The 16,220-nt window shown below is 43.2% G+C and overlaps 1 protein-coding gene across 3 annotated transcripts in view; it reads right to left on the reverse strand.

Annotated features, from left to right (window-relative positions):
• The window catches only part of LOC148012540 (Ribosomal protein L9/RNase H1), a 39,559-nt gene extending 23,981 nt beyond the window's left edge, over positions 1-15,578 (reverse strand). Inside the window, exons 1-3 of one of the 3 annotated variants that reach the window (XM_087668755.1) lie at positions 15,227-15,578; positions 14,941-15,106; positions 14,647-14,781 (exon numbers count right to left, since the gene is read on the reverse strand). In XM_087668755.1, the coding sequence (XP_087524881.1) occupies positions 14,647-14,781; positions 14,941-14,982 (177 nt within the window). In that variant the 5' untranslated portion in view covers positions 14,983-15,106; positions 15,227-15,578. The remainder of the gene's footprint in view (positions 1-14,646; positions 14,782-14,940; positions 15,107-15,226) is intronic. The other 2 variants (XM_087668753.1, XM_087668754.1) reach the window with 2 other exon arrangements.
• Between the last annotated feature and the right edge of the window lie 642 nt (positions 15,579-16,220).

Below are 16,220 nucleotides of genomic sequence, written 5' to 3' on the forward strand. Positions count from 1 at the left end.
TTCCCAACAAAGCTTCGCGGCAGTCTTCTTCCCCGATGGAGCTTGTATCTACGGATCTTTGTGGCCCTATGAGGAACGAGTCCTTGAGAGGAAGCTCGTACTTCATGTTGATCGTAGATGACTACAGCAGTATGAGCCTATTTCTTGACGTTGAAGTCAAAAGCTTTCTCCCACTTCAAGGATTGGCTTCTCTTTGAGGAGAACCGATCAGGCCGGCGATTGAAGACCTTGCGATCCGACAAGGGTGGTGAATTTATTTCTAATGAGTTTGCTCGGTTTTATGCAGATAAAGGTATTCACCAAGAGTTTGCTAACACCAACACTCCTCAAGAAAATGGCATTCTTGAACAGAAGAACCGAAGTGTGATCGAGATGGCGCGCACCATGATGGAGCACCGACAAACACCTCAGTTTCTGTGGACTGAGGCTGTGGCTACTGCAGTCCACATCCTTAACCGATCCCCCACTTCGGCCGTTGATGGGATGACACCTTTTGAGGCTTACTTTGGGACTAAGCCCGATGTTTCTTATTTCAGGGTTTTTGGGTGTGATGCCTATGTTCACATTCCCAAGAGTCATCGTGATAAATTTGAAGCAACTTCCCAAAGACAGGTGTTTGTTGGCTACAGCTCTCAGTCCCAAGGCTATCGTTTGTATGATTCCGTCAAGCAGGATGTGTACACCAGTCGAGATGTGCGGTTCGTGGAGGTTCCGGCCATAGCAACGGGTGGGGAGCATCCCGTTCTTGGAGATCCGGGGGAGAGTTGGGCTCCCGAGACAGTTCCTTTGGAGCCCGTGCCTTTTGATTCGGATTCTGTTTCCGATACAGAGTCTCCTGTTCCACCGGTCACCCCCGAGGAGTTACCACCAGTGGATATCCCAGAGTCTTCAGCTGATGGAGAGAGACGAGGAGAGGTCCGGCCTCCTTCTCGCTGGGCCTGTGACACACTCCGTGATTAAGGGATCGAGGGGGTCCCTGAGGAGTGGGGACCGCACGATGGTCCGCGGCGGTCACGGAGACACCAGGCACATTCTACGGAGCTTGTTTGCTCTAACTATTGTTTGATGACCCGTGTTATGCAGGATCGCGAGCCCACCTCCCTAAAGGAGGCTTTACAATCTGCACCATGGAAGAAAGCTATGGAAGCCGAGTTGGAGGCTATTGAGAGGAATGGAACTTGGTATCTCGTGCCTCGCCCCCTGAATAAAAAGGTGATTGGCGTCAAATGGATCTTCAAGTCCATGTATCTTAGCGATGGTTCTTTGGACAAGCACAAGGCTCGCCTTGTTGCTAAAGGTTTTGCACAGCGCCCAGGGATTGATTATCATGACACTTTTGCCCCCACTGCTCGTATGGCGACTATTCGAGCTGTTCTTGCCTTGGCTGGTCATAGGAGATGGCCTGTCTACTAGTTGGATGTGAAGTCGGCCTTCCTTAATGTTGATTTGAAGGAGGAGATCTATGTCGAGCAGCCTCCTGGCTTTGGATCTTCAGATGGGAAAGTCTACAGGTTGAAGAAGGCCTTGTATGGCCTCAAGCAGGCTCCGCGTGCATGGAACGAGAAGATTGATTCGTTCCTTCAGTCACACTTGGGATATAGCGCTCCAAGGCCGATCCGCAGCTTTATGTACACACTTTCAAGGATGGTTGTGTGCTTTTTGTGTTGTATATTGACGATTTGATTGTCACAGGTGATCATGCACAGAAGGTCAAAGAGACGAAGGTAGCTTTACATCAGACGTTCGAGATGACGGATTTGGGTCTACTCCACTTCTTCTTGGGCCATGAGATTTTTCAGTCTCAAAGGGGGATTTTCATCTCTCAGCAGAGATATGTACATGAGCTCTTGGTTTCTTTTGCGATGGAGGATTGTCGCACCATTTCTACTCCTATGGATCCGAACTGGAAGGCCACTTCACATTCAACTTCTCGCATGGTGGATGCTTCCCGCTACCGTCAGTTGATTAGATCATTAATTTGGCTCCTCAACACTCGTGTTGATCTTTGTTTTGCTGTTGGTCTCTTGGCGGGGTTCATGAGTCAACCTCAGACGGTGCATTGGCAGGCTGCCCAGAGGATACTTCGGTATTTGAGGGGGACATCTGACTTAGGGATTCATTATCTCGCAGGCACGGGAGGTTCAGATCTTGTACTTGCAGGTTGGAGCGACCCGGATTGGGCTGGTGATGTGGACCATAGACGGTCTACTACAGGTTACGGTTTTACCTTGGGTGCAGGTGTTATCTCATGGAGTAGCAAGAAGCAGCCCACGGTAGCCCTTTCGTCTACTGAGGCGGAGTATCGGGCTGCGTCTTCCACCACATGTGAGGCTGTGTGGCTTCGGAGATTGTTGGAGGAGCTTGACTGCCCCCAGACTCGTCCTACTTTGCTGCAATGCGACAATGAGAGTTGCACTGCCTTGGCACGAAATCCTGTTTTCCATGCCCGGATGAAGCACATAGAAATCCAGTACCACTTCATTAGAGAGAAGCTTCTGGATGAGACCATCGCTGTGGAGTACTACAAGACGGAGGACAATCTTGCAGATTTGTTTACGAAGGCCCTTCCCCAGGCTCTACTTCGGAGACATGCCAAATCCCTCAGGCTTCTGCCCTGCCCAGGCTCTGAGAGGGGGTGTTAGCGATCAAATCCTGTCGGCAGACAATCGGACTGCCACGTGACAGTCCGACCTGTACCTGGACAGTCAGCTGCATTTAATGCAGCCGACCTGCATATTCTGGGCGATTTTATGCTGGCTATTTATAGCCGTCGTTCTACAGTCTCTCCCATCTCTGATTGCAGGTTTCAGGCTGGAGGCTCGTGCAGATTACATCTCTGTTTGCAGATTTCAGGTTGGAGATCCTGCAGACCGCAGCAGACTTCGAGGTGAGTAGCAGGTTGCATTGTCGAGGTGGAGACACGCAGTCCCGCGCACTGCACCCGTGTACATATCTGCATATCTTTGTATACAGCACACTTTATACAGCAGATCTTCATCTTCCACTGTCTCTTTCTCTCTCTACTCTCTGCGTTCTCTCTCTCTCAGTCTTGGTCCCACGCTTCCGCATCGCTGCACTCTGACAGTTTATTGGTACATTCTTTGATGACATGATTGTCTTTTCAAAGAGTGAACAGGAGCATAGAGAACACTTGAAAGCAGTCTTTGATGAGCTTTGCAGTAATAGGTTGCTTATCAATGGCAAGAAGAGTGAGTTCTTCTTGGAAGAAATCCAGTTTGTGGGGCACATAGTGTCAAAGGATGGTGTCCAAATGCATCTTGCTAAGGTTGAAGCAATAAGAACATGGCCAAATTTGAAGACTGTCCATGATGTTAGAAGCTTTTTGGGTTTGTGTTCTTACTACAAAAGGTTCATTCGCAATTTTGCAGAGATTGCTTCACCTTTATATGCGTTACAGAAGAAAGGAATCTCTTTCCAGTGGACACAGAAAGAGATTTCAGCTTTAAATCTTCTTAAAGAAAAAATGACTTCTAGTCCAGTGATCATTCTACCAGATCTGAGGAAGTCATTTGTTGTCCAGTGTGATGTTTGTGGCAATAGCATTGGTGCAGTGCTAATGCAAGATGCCCGAGTAGTGGCTTATGAAAGCAGAATCTTGCGAGGGCCAGAGAAGACAATGCAGGTCTATGAGAAAGAATTGTTGGCTGTGATTCATGCGCTTTCTTGTTGGAAACACTACCTACTTGGGGCAGATTTTGTTGTCCAGACAGATCATCAGACATTGTGTTATTTTTTAACTCAAACTAAGCTGTCAGAAAAGCATATGCGTTGGGCAAACTTTTTGTCAATGTTCCATTTTCAGATTGTGCATGTGGAAGGCAAAAAGAATGTTGTGGCTGATGCTTTCTCAAGGAAGCCACAAATTTCAGCCATGTCAATTCCTTATCATCATGAGCTTGATGATATGAAGGAGCAATATGCTGATGATGAAAATTTTGCAAGGATCTTTGATCAGCTTGCCAATGGACAACATCATGAGCATTATCTTCTCAAGGATGGTTTCATGATGATGTATGGTAGACTATGTGTAACTATGCCATTAAGACGAAAAGTTATGACAGAGTCATTCTCCACCGTATGCAGGGCATCGTGGTATTGATGCAACAGTCAAAGCACTAGAGACATTCTTTTATTGGCCTACTTTGAGAAGAGACGTGGATGCTTTTGTGCGGCAGTGCTTGATTTGCCAGAAGGTCAAGTTTGACAGGCAAAAAGCACCAGGGCTTTTACAGCCATTGCCTATTCCAGATAAACCATGGGAAAGCATAGCTATGGATTTTATCTTTGATCTTCCAAGGACACAAACACGAAATGATGGGATATGGACTATTATTTGCAGGTTTAGCAAACATGCTCATTTCATTCCTGTCAGGAAGAAGATAAAACCAGATCACATGGCACGTTTGTTTATGTGCAATGTCTTCAAGTATCATGGTATGCCATAGTCTATTGTCAGTGACCGTGATCCACGGATGACAAGTCTATTTTGGAGAGGCATATTTGAGAACATGGGCACAACGCTTAAGTTCTCATCGTCATTTCATCCACAGACTGATGGAGAGTCAGAAGAGGCAAATTCTACTGTCTTGGATCTGCTTAAGTGCTATGTGTCAGAGCACAAGTCAAAGTGGGAGCAGTATTTGCCTTTGGTCGAGTATGCATGCAATAATACTATGCATTCGTCAACAGGCAAAGCCCCTTTTGAAATTGTTGAAGGTGGTAAAAAGGTTCCTCCCATTTTGCATACAAAGGATAAGGTCTTTTAGGCAAATCAGTATGTGCAGAGTATGGGTGAAATGTATCAGAAAGTTAAGCATGCCCTTGAAAGGACTCAGGCAAAGCAAAAGAAAGTTGTTGATCATCACCGTCGTGAATTGATATTTTCACTTGGTGATTGGGTACTGTTGCGGTTTGAAAAGGCAGGCTTAAAGAAGCAGAAAGACAAGGAAAGTCTTTTCACTAAGCTTAGTATGCGATACTATGGGCCTTTTCAAGTAACAAAGAAGATTAGTGATGTCAGCTATAGGCTGAAATTGCCTGACAATTGGAAGATTCATAATGCTTTCCATGTAAGTCTTCTTAGACCCTATATTGGTGATGTGCCAGAAGATATGCTAGCTGAAGAACAGCCCGAAGTTGAGGAACTTGATGAAATTCTTCTTCCAGAACAAATACTGGCACACAAGGAAAGGAAAGTGAAAGTCAAGGTTGCTATAAGGTATTTGGTTAAGTTCAAGAACTATCCAGCTATAAATGCTAAGTGGATGGATGAAAGTGAACTTGCAGAGTCACCTAATGTGTTGGAACTTTACCTTGAAGCATTTCGCTTGCAACCTACCTTGACCCCTTGTATCTCTAAGCTGAAATAGATTGTCAAAGTGACAATTGCTTAAGAAAAAAATTATGTACAAAAACAGATTTTGTACAGGTTAACACTTATTGTGTCCATATGGTTTTCTCAGTGCTAAAAAAGTAAGTATTGCTTACAAGAATACAGTTTTTACTTCTATTGAATTGAATACATGTTGTAACAATGGTTACTCGATCGGCCATGTATTCTGTGAATTGACTCGGTGGGGATATCATTTTGATGTACCGGCCACTAGATCTCTAGTCAGGGTGATGTGGAGTCATCAAATGAGAATCTACCACTATGGGGATATCATTGTGGTGTACCAGCCACTATATGTGGAAACAGTGATGTGGAGTCACATGATGATAGTCTGCCATGTTTCACAGTTAGAACATACATGTGTTAACAATGTGTTCAGTACACAATGTTGACTGATAGCATATATGTGTTGTACATGTGCTGCCAAGTGTAAGTTCACTGGGTTAGCTGGAAGCATGCATGACATTCATGCAAACGAGGACGTTTGCGATTTCGAGAGGGACGTATGTCACAAAACTGTGACAACTATTACATTTTTGTTGATTTCTTTATTATAGATTTTATTTGGTTATTCTTCCAAAAAGAAAAACCAAATAAAATATGTAATAAAGAAATAAACAAAAATATAATAGTTGTCACAATCCCTCTTGAAATCTAAACACCTGAGTTGCATGGCCAGTATGTGAAACAGACGGGAATGTCTAGTGAGTCAAGACTGGACAGTTAAGGTCCAGTACAAGTCTGGAAGAGACTGATGGCACTGTAGATTGATAAGCCTGGAAGAGACTTGTGAAAGTGTATAAGAACAAGTGTGTTGAAGAACTAGCCTGGAAGAGACTAGTTCAAAGTGAAGATGGTCAAATCTCCAAGAGATTAGTCCATGTGGGATCATCAATGGAAATTCACTTTCAGTTGAGCTACATTACAAATTTGGATGTAGCTATAGTCTGTAAAGATGGTCAGAAGACTAGTGGGGATGCAATAGAAGCAACTCCTAAAATTTAGAGAGTTACTATTTTTGGACCCCAGAATCTGTTCGCATCATTATCTTCGTTTTTGTACGAGGATTAATCCTCTGGCCTGTATCGAGGTCAAATTTTGAACAGAGGATAGAGAATTTTAAACCGGAAGGTTAGAACGGGAAATATCTTACAGTGCTGCCACTTGGCACAAATGTGTGCACTTACCTCTTTAAAGAGGACTGGCGTGCAGTTTTTGGGCTGAAAGGGGCTCATTTATGAAGGAGAAGAGGGACAGCTGCAGATGGAGAGCTCTTGGGAGCTTGCCTACCGTGTCCATGATGCACAGAGGCTTGAGTTTGCTCCCTACTCTCTCTCTTTCTCTCCCTGACAGTTATGGATATGTCTCAGTTGAGGGCTTTTATGCTCATTCATGTACAGTTGTGCGGGAATATGCTGCCTTTGCATGAGGCAAGAGCCTCCTTTCTTCAGGAACAGGAGCAGTTGTTTGCTGTTCCCAAGCAGGAATAGGTGAGGGTGGTAATCTCACCAAGCAGGTGTCTGAAACAGCACTAAATGAGTACAGATTTTGGACTGTTCAGAGGTTATTTCAGAGCCCAATTGATGCCAGAATCAAGGGGCACTTGGCACAGATGATGCAGGACAGTGCAGGGATCAATATAAGCTGAAAACAGGTTTCAGAACAGGTCTGAACCAGTAATTACAGTGGGCTGAACAGTACAGGGAACAGTATGAGTTGTAAACAGGTTTCAGAACAGGTCTGAACCAGTAATTACAGCAGACTGAAATGGTCAATTCTGCACTCCAACCAGAAGTTTCAGACTTGGGCAGAGTTTCCCCTCCTGGTCAACTTGTTTTGGGTCAGTAATTGTATTGTTATGCTGCCAAATTTCACCCAGAATAGGTGAAAGACAGCCCATTGTACTTTCTCTCTTTTTAAAAATAAAGAAATACCGCAAGGGGCGCCTAACTTAGGGGCCAACAGGGTGTCTGTGTGGCAACAGGACCATTCTAGCTTCCTGTATGTCTTCTTGATTCTGTGTCTTTAAGTTCACGTAAAGTGGACGACTGTTAATTGGGTGAAAGCATTTATATATTTTGGTTGAACACTACCGCCCTTTCCAGTGAACAGGCCAGTTACATGGTTCCATTGCCGGGATCGAATCACCTTTTCCCTAAAGAGTGAGCCAGGGTTTGTTTGGGTGTAAGACACAGAATTGTGCATTATGGCTCATAGAAAGGAAGACACCAGAGAGGAAGCACTTGGGATATGTTGCATCGATTTAACCATTCCTAAGCGAGTCCTTTGTGGTTCAGGTGTTTAGGGTAAAACAATATACTTGTCTATTTATGAAGATATTGTCTTGATCAAAGAGAAGAAAAACTAGTTGCATTACGATACCATACACGATTCACTGCCTACGTATGATTAGATTTATAACCCTTAACTTTTCTGGTTAAGATCAAAGCGTATGTTAAGTTACGGCATAATTTCCATTGATGCATTCACAATTCATGCTGCTAAGCTTTTAGGGTTTATGTTAAAGCAAGCCATGCAACCTTTTTCCTAATTTCATTTCTGAATGAATTATTCGTATGTTGAATATGTGAGAGTGCGCAACAGAAGAAGAACACGAACACGGAGGAGATGAGAGAGAAACCAGAGAATGAAGGAAGAAAATCTGCACTGACTGAAATGAATGCTGAATACACTGAAATGGACTGATTAGTCCCTGCACGCAGCCCAAAGCGTCAGTGAGGGCACCAGATCAGGCTGATGACGACAGCAGCACCGAAGACGGAGGAAGATGACGAAGTCGGAGTGTGCACCTGCCAAAGAAGGAGGGAAGTTGATAATACAACTGACTGCCAAGTGGGAAATGGCTATAAATAGCCAAAAAACCCAAAAACTGGCCGACCTGAAATTTGAGGCCATAAATATGTCCGACCAGCATTTAATGCTGATCTGACCAGCATTTAATGCTAGTAAAAATGCCAGGAATGCTCAGAAAAATCCCGGAAAGGGTGGACAATGTCCGGCAGGTGAGGCAGGCTGAAGAATGCAAAAACTGCCCCGGGAAATGCACATCTGAGTGCTCTAGAATGAGCTACCTCCTCCGTCAAAAAAGTGATAGACAAGTCAGAGCTCCTAATGTCCTCGTCTGACTCAGACTGAGGCTCACACGCAGGAGATGACAAGGCATGACAAACATGACTGCTAACAAAATAAGCATTACACAACCTTTCGTAACTACTTACGTAATTGATTGAGATTTATGCCAACTGACTAGAGTTTAATCTACTTCATGCAGCCCTAGAATCATTTCCATGCCTTGCAAATTCCTACGGTTGTTAGCAATCTTCTTTAATGAATCCTTGTGAAGAAAGAGATGTCTAATAATGCAATATGCGATTTTATCTTTCCATGCATAATCGAAGTGTACAACAATAATTTCGACTTTGTAAAGATGATCATTAGTTGATCTAAATTCGTTACTTTGCAATGCATAAAAACAATTTGCTAAGAATGCATAGACATCTTATGTCCTTCTTTCATTCGTTTCTTTGAAAAATACAAATGACCGATTCTTCGATTGTGAGTTATTTCCTTTAAAATAGCCAAAAGTGCATCCTAATTTCATAAATTATCCATGCACAATTGCAATATTTCCACGTAAACCAAAATTAGAAAGAAAACCTGGACTTGTGGATTCGGTGAAATGTCCACATGAATGTTAGGAGATGATCCTCCTGCGGTTGCGCCTTGTGCCTTTTTAGAGGCTATCGTGAATTCGACCTCCTTGCCTTGGCCGCAGACTTATGATCTTGGCCCGTCTCCCTCACACGCGCAATTCCTTTTGAGATTCGACTTCCTTGACCGATGCACCGTCTTGCGGAATTGGGCTTTGGAAGGCCTTATAGACTTCTTCCTCGAAGCTAGGAGGAAAGAGAAGTTAACTTTAGGAGGGTTCAATGGGAGAGCCCTTAAACCCGGCAAAGAGTTTGGGCTTGTGACGGGTACAATGGGAAAGGCTTTAAATCCCAGTTATAATGGGCTTACGTGAGTCCACGATGCACCCTTTGTCCAATGCCTTGCCTACTTTGGGGTGGGATGCCTTGGGGCAAAACCCCATAAAACAAAAAACACTCAAAATTTGGGTTGGGCTTCCTTTCTTACACAGTTTTTAACCTTGATAAGAGGCATTAAGCTAACACATGCTTATGTTAGCTTACACTAGGCAGCCAATGTGTACCCTTTGTCCGATGCCTCGGCCTCTCTAGGGTGACCACTTGGACTCCTTTAGTAAGATAACCATCACCTCTGTAATGTTGGTAGGCACTGGGTAACCACTAGCATGAGAACATGTATTTTTGAAACCTCACTTAACATGTGTATTAATTTTTAATCACATGGTTAAGTAAATGTTGCGCATGTGAGATGCAACTCGGATTAAAGTAAATTTACAAGCCCGAGACCCGAAGAAATCACGAGATGTCAAAGGTAAAAGTTGTTATAAGTTATGCCGCACAGGTACTTGGTGGTACTGGTATCAGTTGTTGGCCTAGGTCATTCATTTGGCCATAAATGTCAGTTGGTGACACTAGAGAAGTGGCATTTAATGGTACCTAACGCCAATCTAATGGTCAAAGATGGCACAGAGACACTCGCGAATAGAAGTTGCCTAGCCAATTCAATTATTGGCTAGTCAAATTATTTTTCAAGGCACTGAAATAATTATTAGATTAGTTTTCAGTATTTAAAGACTGAGAATTGAAATTTAATTATGAATAATGCTGGAAAAACCATTTAGGAAGGCTGCCACTTGTCAAAAATCCCCATGCAAGACTGAGAAACATCTTTAGAGGCTAGAGAGAGGCATTTTAGTGGATTCAGCCTGCAAGAGGAAGGAAGGAGAGACTAGTGGTTTGATTTGCAACCATTGGAGAATCTTTTAAGGCAACCAAGGGCAAGAGAAGACCAATCAACAACAAGTGACAGCATCTACAGGCTGTTGAGATGGGACAGCAGCAGTAAATGACTGATTTTCTTCAATTCTTTGTATCTACAAGCTGTTAAGACAGGGCAATAGCAATAAATGACAGATTTTATTCAGTTCTTCGCAAAGAAAGTCTGAATTTTCTCTCTCCTCACCATTCTCTCTCATCTCCCAACCTTTCTACAACCTTACTCCAAAGATTGCAGCATTGAGATTACCAAAGGCTGAGAAATTTCAACTTTCTCTACTGTAAACCCTAATTTACAACAAAAATTAGGGTATAGCAACAACCTCGAGAAGCATGTCAAAAATTGGAAGCTCCAACACTTGGATTTGTTGGGCTGAAAGACGCTTTTCAGCTGATTACCATTCTTAAACAGCCCCAAAGCACGCTTAATCAATGAAAAACCCTAAAAGGAAAAGCGGTCCGAGAGAGTTTCAGTGGTCTCCTAAAAACCCTAATTTTTTGGGCACCCTTCTACATCTATAAATAGACACGCTGGCCCCGTTCAGCATTATTCCGTCTGTGCAAGTTTCACACTCTCCAGTGCAGATTTAAGCCATCAGCCTCCTCCCACGTGGTTATCCAGCCCTCATGACTTCTACCACTCCATCCGTGTTTGCTCTTGCTGTTGGTGCCTTTATCCATGTTGATGTCAACTGCTGGTGACATCATCATTTGCTACGATCTAATCGTCCAATCATTGCCAACCACACCAGACACTGTTTCAACCTGCGTTTACACCTATGCAGCCCAGGCATTAGCTATTCATCATCCTGCGGCAATTTCATATCTGCATTTGCTATCTGGAACAGCCGCCAACCATCACACACACTGCTACTATTTGCGTTTGCTAATCAGCATCTACTGTCACTTGCACTTACAACAGCTACCTCTTCAAACACTTCGACTGGTGGTCACAGACGATCCGTCTCCGATGAACGTCACTCTCTGACATTGCTCTGCCCTCCAGCACACTGTACACTCTTACATTCATTTACAGCATTCATTCACTTCAGAGTTGTGTTCTCTCTCTCCCTTCTTCTGTTTGTGTTTGAGTTTCTGTGTTTGAGTTTTGAGTTTTCCGTTTAGAGTTTGAGTTTTACTCTGTATGTCTGTGTCTGTCTCTTTGTGATTCTATCGTGGTCATACACTCTATGTGTTCTCAATGCAAACCCTAGCAGTTTTCTTCATAGGATTTAACAGGGTTGAAGGTAAATTTCCATTAAATTCAAGTGGAGGACTAGCCAACCATTGAATTTGGGACATTTTCATCGTCTATGAAGTGGGCAAAGGCCAATCAAGTGTCCGAATCAAGGGGCAAATCAGATTGAAGACTTGTTAGTCACTCTGGACAGCAAGGGGAGTTTGGATTGCGAAGGGGATCAAGAGAATCCCATTGTAAATCAACTTTTTCTTCAATAAAGCTAAAGAAATACCGACAAAGGCATCAATTTTGGGGCCAATTGGGTATGCATTGTCCAATATGAGTAGGTAAATTTGTATTTTCAGATTTGCATTAATTATTTGCTGCTGTAATTAAGTTGTAATCTAGGATTTACCACCCATCTACGGAAGGAAGACTGGCTACAACCACCATACATCCTTTGTCCAATGCCCTGCCTACTTTGGGATGGGATGCCTTGGGGTAAAACCACATTTAGCACGATAGGGGGTGTTCAGCTAACATAAGCATTACATGTTGAATAAGCCACTTAAACAGCCCCAAACATGCTTAATTAATTAAATCCCCAAAATGGTGTGTGTTCAAGAGAGTTTTAAAATGGTGCACAATATGAGGTCTCGAAACTTTCTATAAATAGGCCAGCTGTCCTCCATTCAGCCACAATCTCGTTTCTGCAGGTTTCAAGCCCTCTAGCTGCACTATCCACACGCCATTTGCACAGGACATTTCAGCTGAAGCTACCCTTTGCTATCTACATTAGATTTACACACGTTTTCAACTTCTCTTCACAATTTACATCCCTACCACCTATTGACCGCTGTTCCCTACCCTCCTCGACTGTGCATCAAGCTGGCAGCCTGTTTTTCTACATTTACTGCAACAAACTACTTGGCAACTGCTCCTATACCTGCGTTTGGATCTTCCAGCTGCCAGCTAGCACTTTTCACACCCCACATTGCTGCATTTGATTCGTATTACTACAGCCCAAGCTGCCTACACTCCACATGTATTTGCATTTGTTGTTTTCTCTCTTTCCTATTGCCTCTCTACATCAGATCCAGCCTTCTTGGCTATGTTTACTAGTGTTAACTCTCAAAGGCTACCTTGGCTTACTTTAAGTTATAAAGCAAACCTTGTGGTTAAGTTTAATCTAATAAGTATCTCACTTATGAGAGTAATGACTAAGTCATTGATTAGCCCTCTATCACAAACAAGATTTGATGAAGGAGCACTAGGTTACTCATTTAGCAACTTAATCTTTTTGGAGTCTCCTTCTCTCATTTGCATAACCCAAGTTTTCAGATGGCCATTCTTCTCTTTTTTGCTGCAGAAATTGTAAGTTTCAGCCCTAGATCATGAGCTAACAATATGAATGGAGTGAGGACAAAGAGCAACAATCAATCTTCTCCTCTCAACATGGGAAATCCATTGGGCACCTTTGTAACTCCATTTACAGCAAGACATGCCACTGTTTTAATGTAATATCATAAAAACATATTATTACAACACTACAGGCTAAGATTCTCTCTTCTCCTCCCTAACGGAAAAAAAACCACCCAAAAAAACAAAAACAAAACAAAACAAGATGTCCAAAGCAATTCCATCACCTTTGTAGGTCCTAGTAAACCACTCGGCAGTCAATAAGCACACTTTGTATAATGTCTTATCCTCTCTGGGGTAACCCTTTGGGCTCCTGAGGTAAGAGAGCAACTGCCGTTATAATCTTGGTAGGCCACTGGGCACCCAACGTGTATCCTTTGTTAGATAACCCTAGTTGCTTTGGGTTGAGACGCCTCAAGGTATTATGGACTAAGCTGCGCTTTGCAGTCCCTCTGAGGTACCAATTTTGGACCTAAACAGGGGTGTTCAGCTAAAAATGTATTAGAAACTAATTACCTCTTTAAAACAGCCCTAAAACATGCTTATTACCAAAAATTCATTAAATTGCTAAACTTTCCTAGAGAGCGTCTATGTCCCGTAAGCCAAAACCCTAATCGAAGAGGATCCACACACCTATAAATAGAAGGCTGACCTTCCACTCAACCACAATCTTGTCTTGCAAATCGTCCACCTATTGGCACCTTGTATATACCCCTCCTTGGTAGATACTTCAGTTCATGCTGCAGCCAGCCCTTCTCCAACCTAAGGTACCCCCTAGCAGGTGTCACCATCACTCCCATTGCATCCCAAAGCTGTCCCAGATCTGCATTTATTGTTGCCAACTGTCGCCCTGATCAGCCCGGAGGTTCACAAACAGCCACCAAAATTTGCAGTCTCAAGGCTGCGTTTGCAGCTTTCTGCTGCCATCCAGAATCTTCTCTCTCCTCAGGAGATGCTGCCACTGCAAGCTAATCTGAGTTTGCAACCAGACCTCTGTTTTTGCAGCTGCCCTGTCTGATTACACTCTGTTCAGACCGCCTTGCTACTGCTGCCGTATCAGCCTGATCCGAACAGGCACATCACCCTGATCTGTGTTTGCTGCTACTGATCACATACAAGGACTGTCCTGCTGCATTTTGGGATCCATACAAAGTACGCCACACTCGCCAACTCATCTCTCTGCCATTTGTAACCAACAAGTGGATTGCATCCTTTCTCAAATTTCATTTGTGGCATGGCATGGTGCTCTTCAGTAATCCAAGTACTAGGAGGATGGTTACTGGGATAATAGTGAAAAATTATGGAGATAAATGACTCGGAAATACAAGGAAAAGTCCAACAAAATCTGTATCATAAAAATGGCACACAATCTTGTATGAACAAATAGATACAATAAGTGCATTTGTTGGAATTTCCTTGAAGGTCTAGCACTTTGGTTCATCCTAGAGTTGCTTTTCCCCTGGATCCAAAGTATAAAATATAGAATTTTGGTTTTGTTTGCCATGTATCTGTAAATACTTCAATGTTCTGAAGTGCCACCACAATTACCTCCCAAAAGCACCATCACAATGTAAAACAGCTTTCTGCACTTTATTTGTTAGGCATTCTTATATCCATACAGTTAACTCAAAATTGGGGATCCTCCATCGCTGTCAGCAAATACTACTAGTAGTATCGTACTCTCATACCTCGAGCTGCTTTTGGACAAGATTCACATATTTATCGAGGTTGGGCAAGGCAAGTAACTGTGGTATCAACCAGTTTCGGGCATATCCTTTGGCAACTTTAACAATATCTCCAGCTTTGCCGACTTTTTTAAGGTCCTGCATATGTTGCCAGTAAAAACAGTAGTAACTTTACTTCCAAAACCTAAGATGCAAGATAACAAGGGAGTAAAAGCCCCGGGGCGAAAGAAAAGGAACTGTATGATTGAAAGCCAGCAACCAACAAATTCAGCAAGACTAGGAGAAACTTCCGTTTACCGCCGTGAGAATGACTTCCGTCAGTTTGGGTGCGGCCTTCATCCCACGTGTTTGGGACAAAATCCAGCCCCTTTGCCTTGCATACAAGCCTGAGTCCAGCTTTTATGAGGCAAGACATGTAGTTACTAAACCGGAATGCAAAACGACATGAATCTGTAGATAAATGCTGAGAACGAAAAAGAACATCAGATGTCCATAATCGGGACAAACATGGCAGCATTTCGCGATTGATTTGAGTGTTTGAAAAAGGCAAACCGTTGCATGTAAAACTGTTTAGGGAATTCACCTCGTGAGCATGAGCTCGATGTTGAAAGCGATGTATGGAAGACCAAGTTGCTGCATTGGCTGAACGGCGAGCTGCAAAGAACGCCATTCAGAGAGCGCCTTGGGCTTTCGAAGAAGATCAACAAAACAAGAACAATAAGGCCTTCCCTTGCACAGTGACTGACTCAGTGCGACGCCCGGAGTCTCGACCACCTACACTTTCGAACTGAAGGCCTTTTCTTTTAGAGATTACGGCGACACGCGAACAACATGCCACGCCATGCTCAGTTTACTGCAATTTGTAGCACTCACAAACTGTAGTTGGAACTAGGGTATGGGCGCCAATAAGTTGCCAGCCCCCCAAATTAAAACCTTAAAGGGCGAGTGGCGACATGCTTTTTATGGCATATCAAGCGCTAAGAACTACAGCGTGTGTTCAATCCTTGCTACGTTTCTGGCCCTCCATTTATAACTTTGGGATCTACAAGTGCATTTTCGGCGTGGTCTTCGACTTTTGGCTTCTTCTACATCAAATCTACGATCATGTGGCGCAAAAAAAATTTGTTCGAGATGTCGCTTCATAGGTGCATCCATGCAAATAATCAAAACCTCAATCGATGCTAGCTCCAACAAGATTTAGGCAATCAATTCTTTGTGACAATATATAGGTCCTTTACCCTAAGCGTGGCCACGAGCTTTAAGTACTTTATGCATTACACACGAAAAAAACTAGCTTATCAATAAGATGATTGACACGTGCAACTAAGTTTTGGTTCAAGGATTTTGTTATTTAGACAATTTGAGATGGCTATTGGTATTTAGGCTTACCTTTTTGGGGGGTCCTTGTCAAAGGAGAAGGAATCAAGCACAAAGATGGGGGGAGCTCTAAAATGATAGCCGCACATTTTTCAAATTATATATGTGTCACTATCTAGTTCTTCTCTAAATCCTTGTAATATTTCCGCTCAAAATATTAAAGAACTTTGGTCACCGCACGTCGCGTAAAAACTGTGCAA

This window comes from Lygodium microphyllum, chromosome 27 (genome assembly GCF_053477565.2).
Source record: "Lygodium microphyllum isolate KBCC chromosome 27, Lygodium_microphyllum_v1.1.10, whole genome shotgun sequence".
In the NCBI taxonomy this organism is placed as follows: domain Eukaryota; kingdom Viridiplantae; phylum Streptophyta; class Polypodiopsida; order Schizaeales; family Lygodiaceae; genus Lygodium; species Lygodium microphyllum.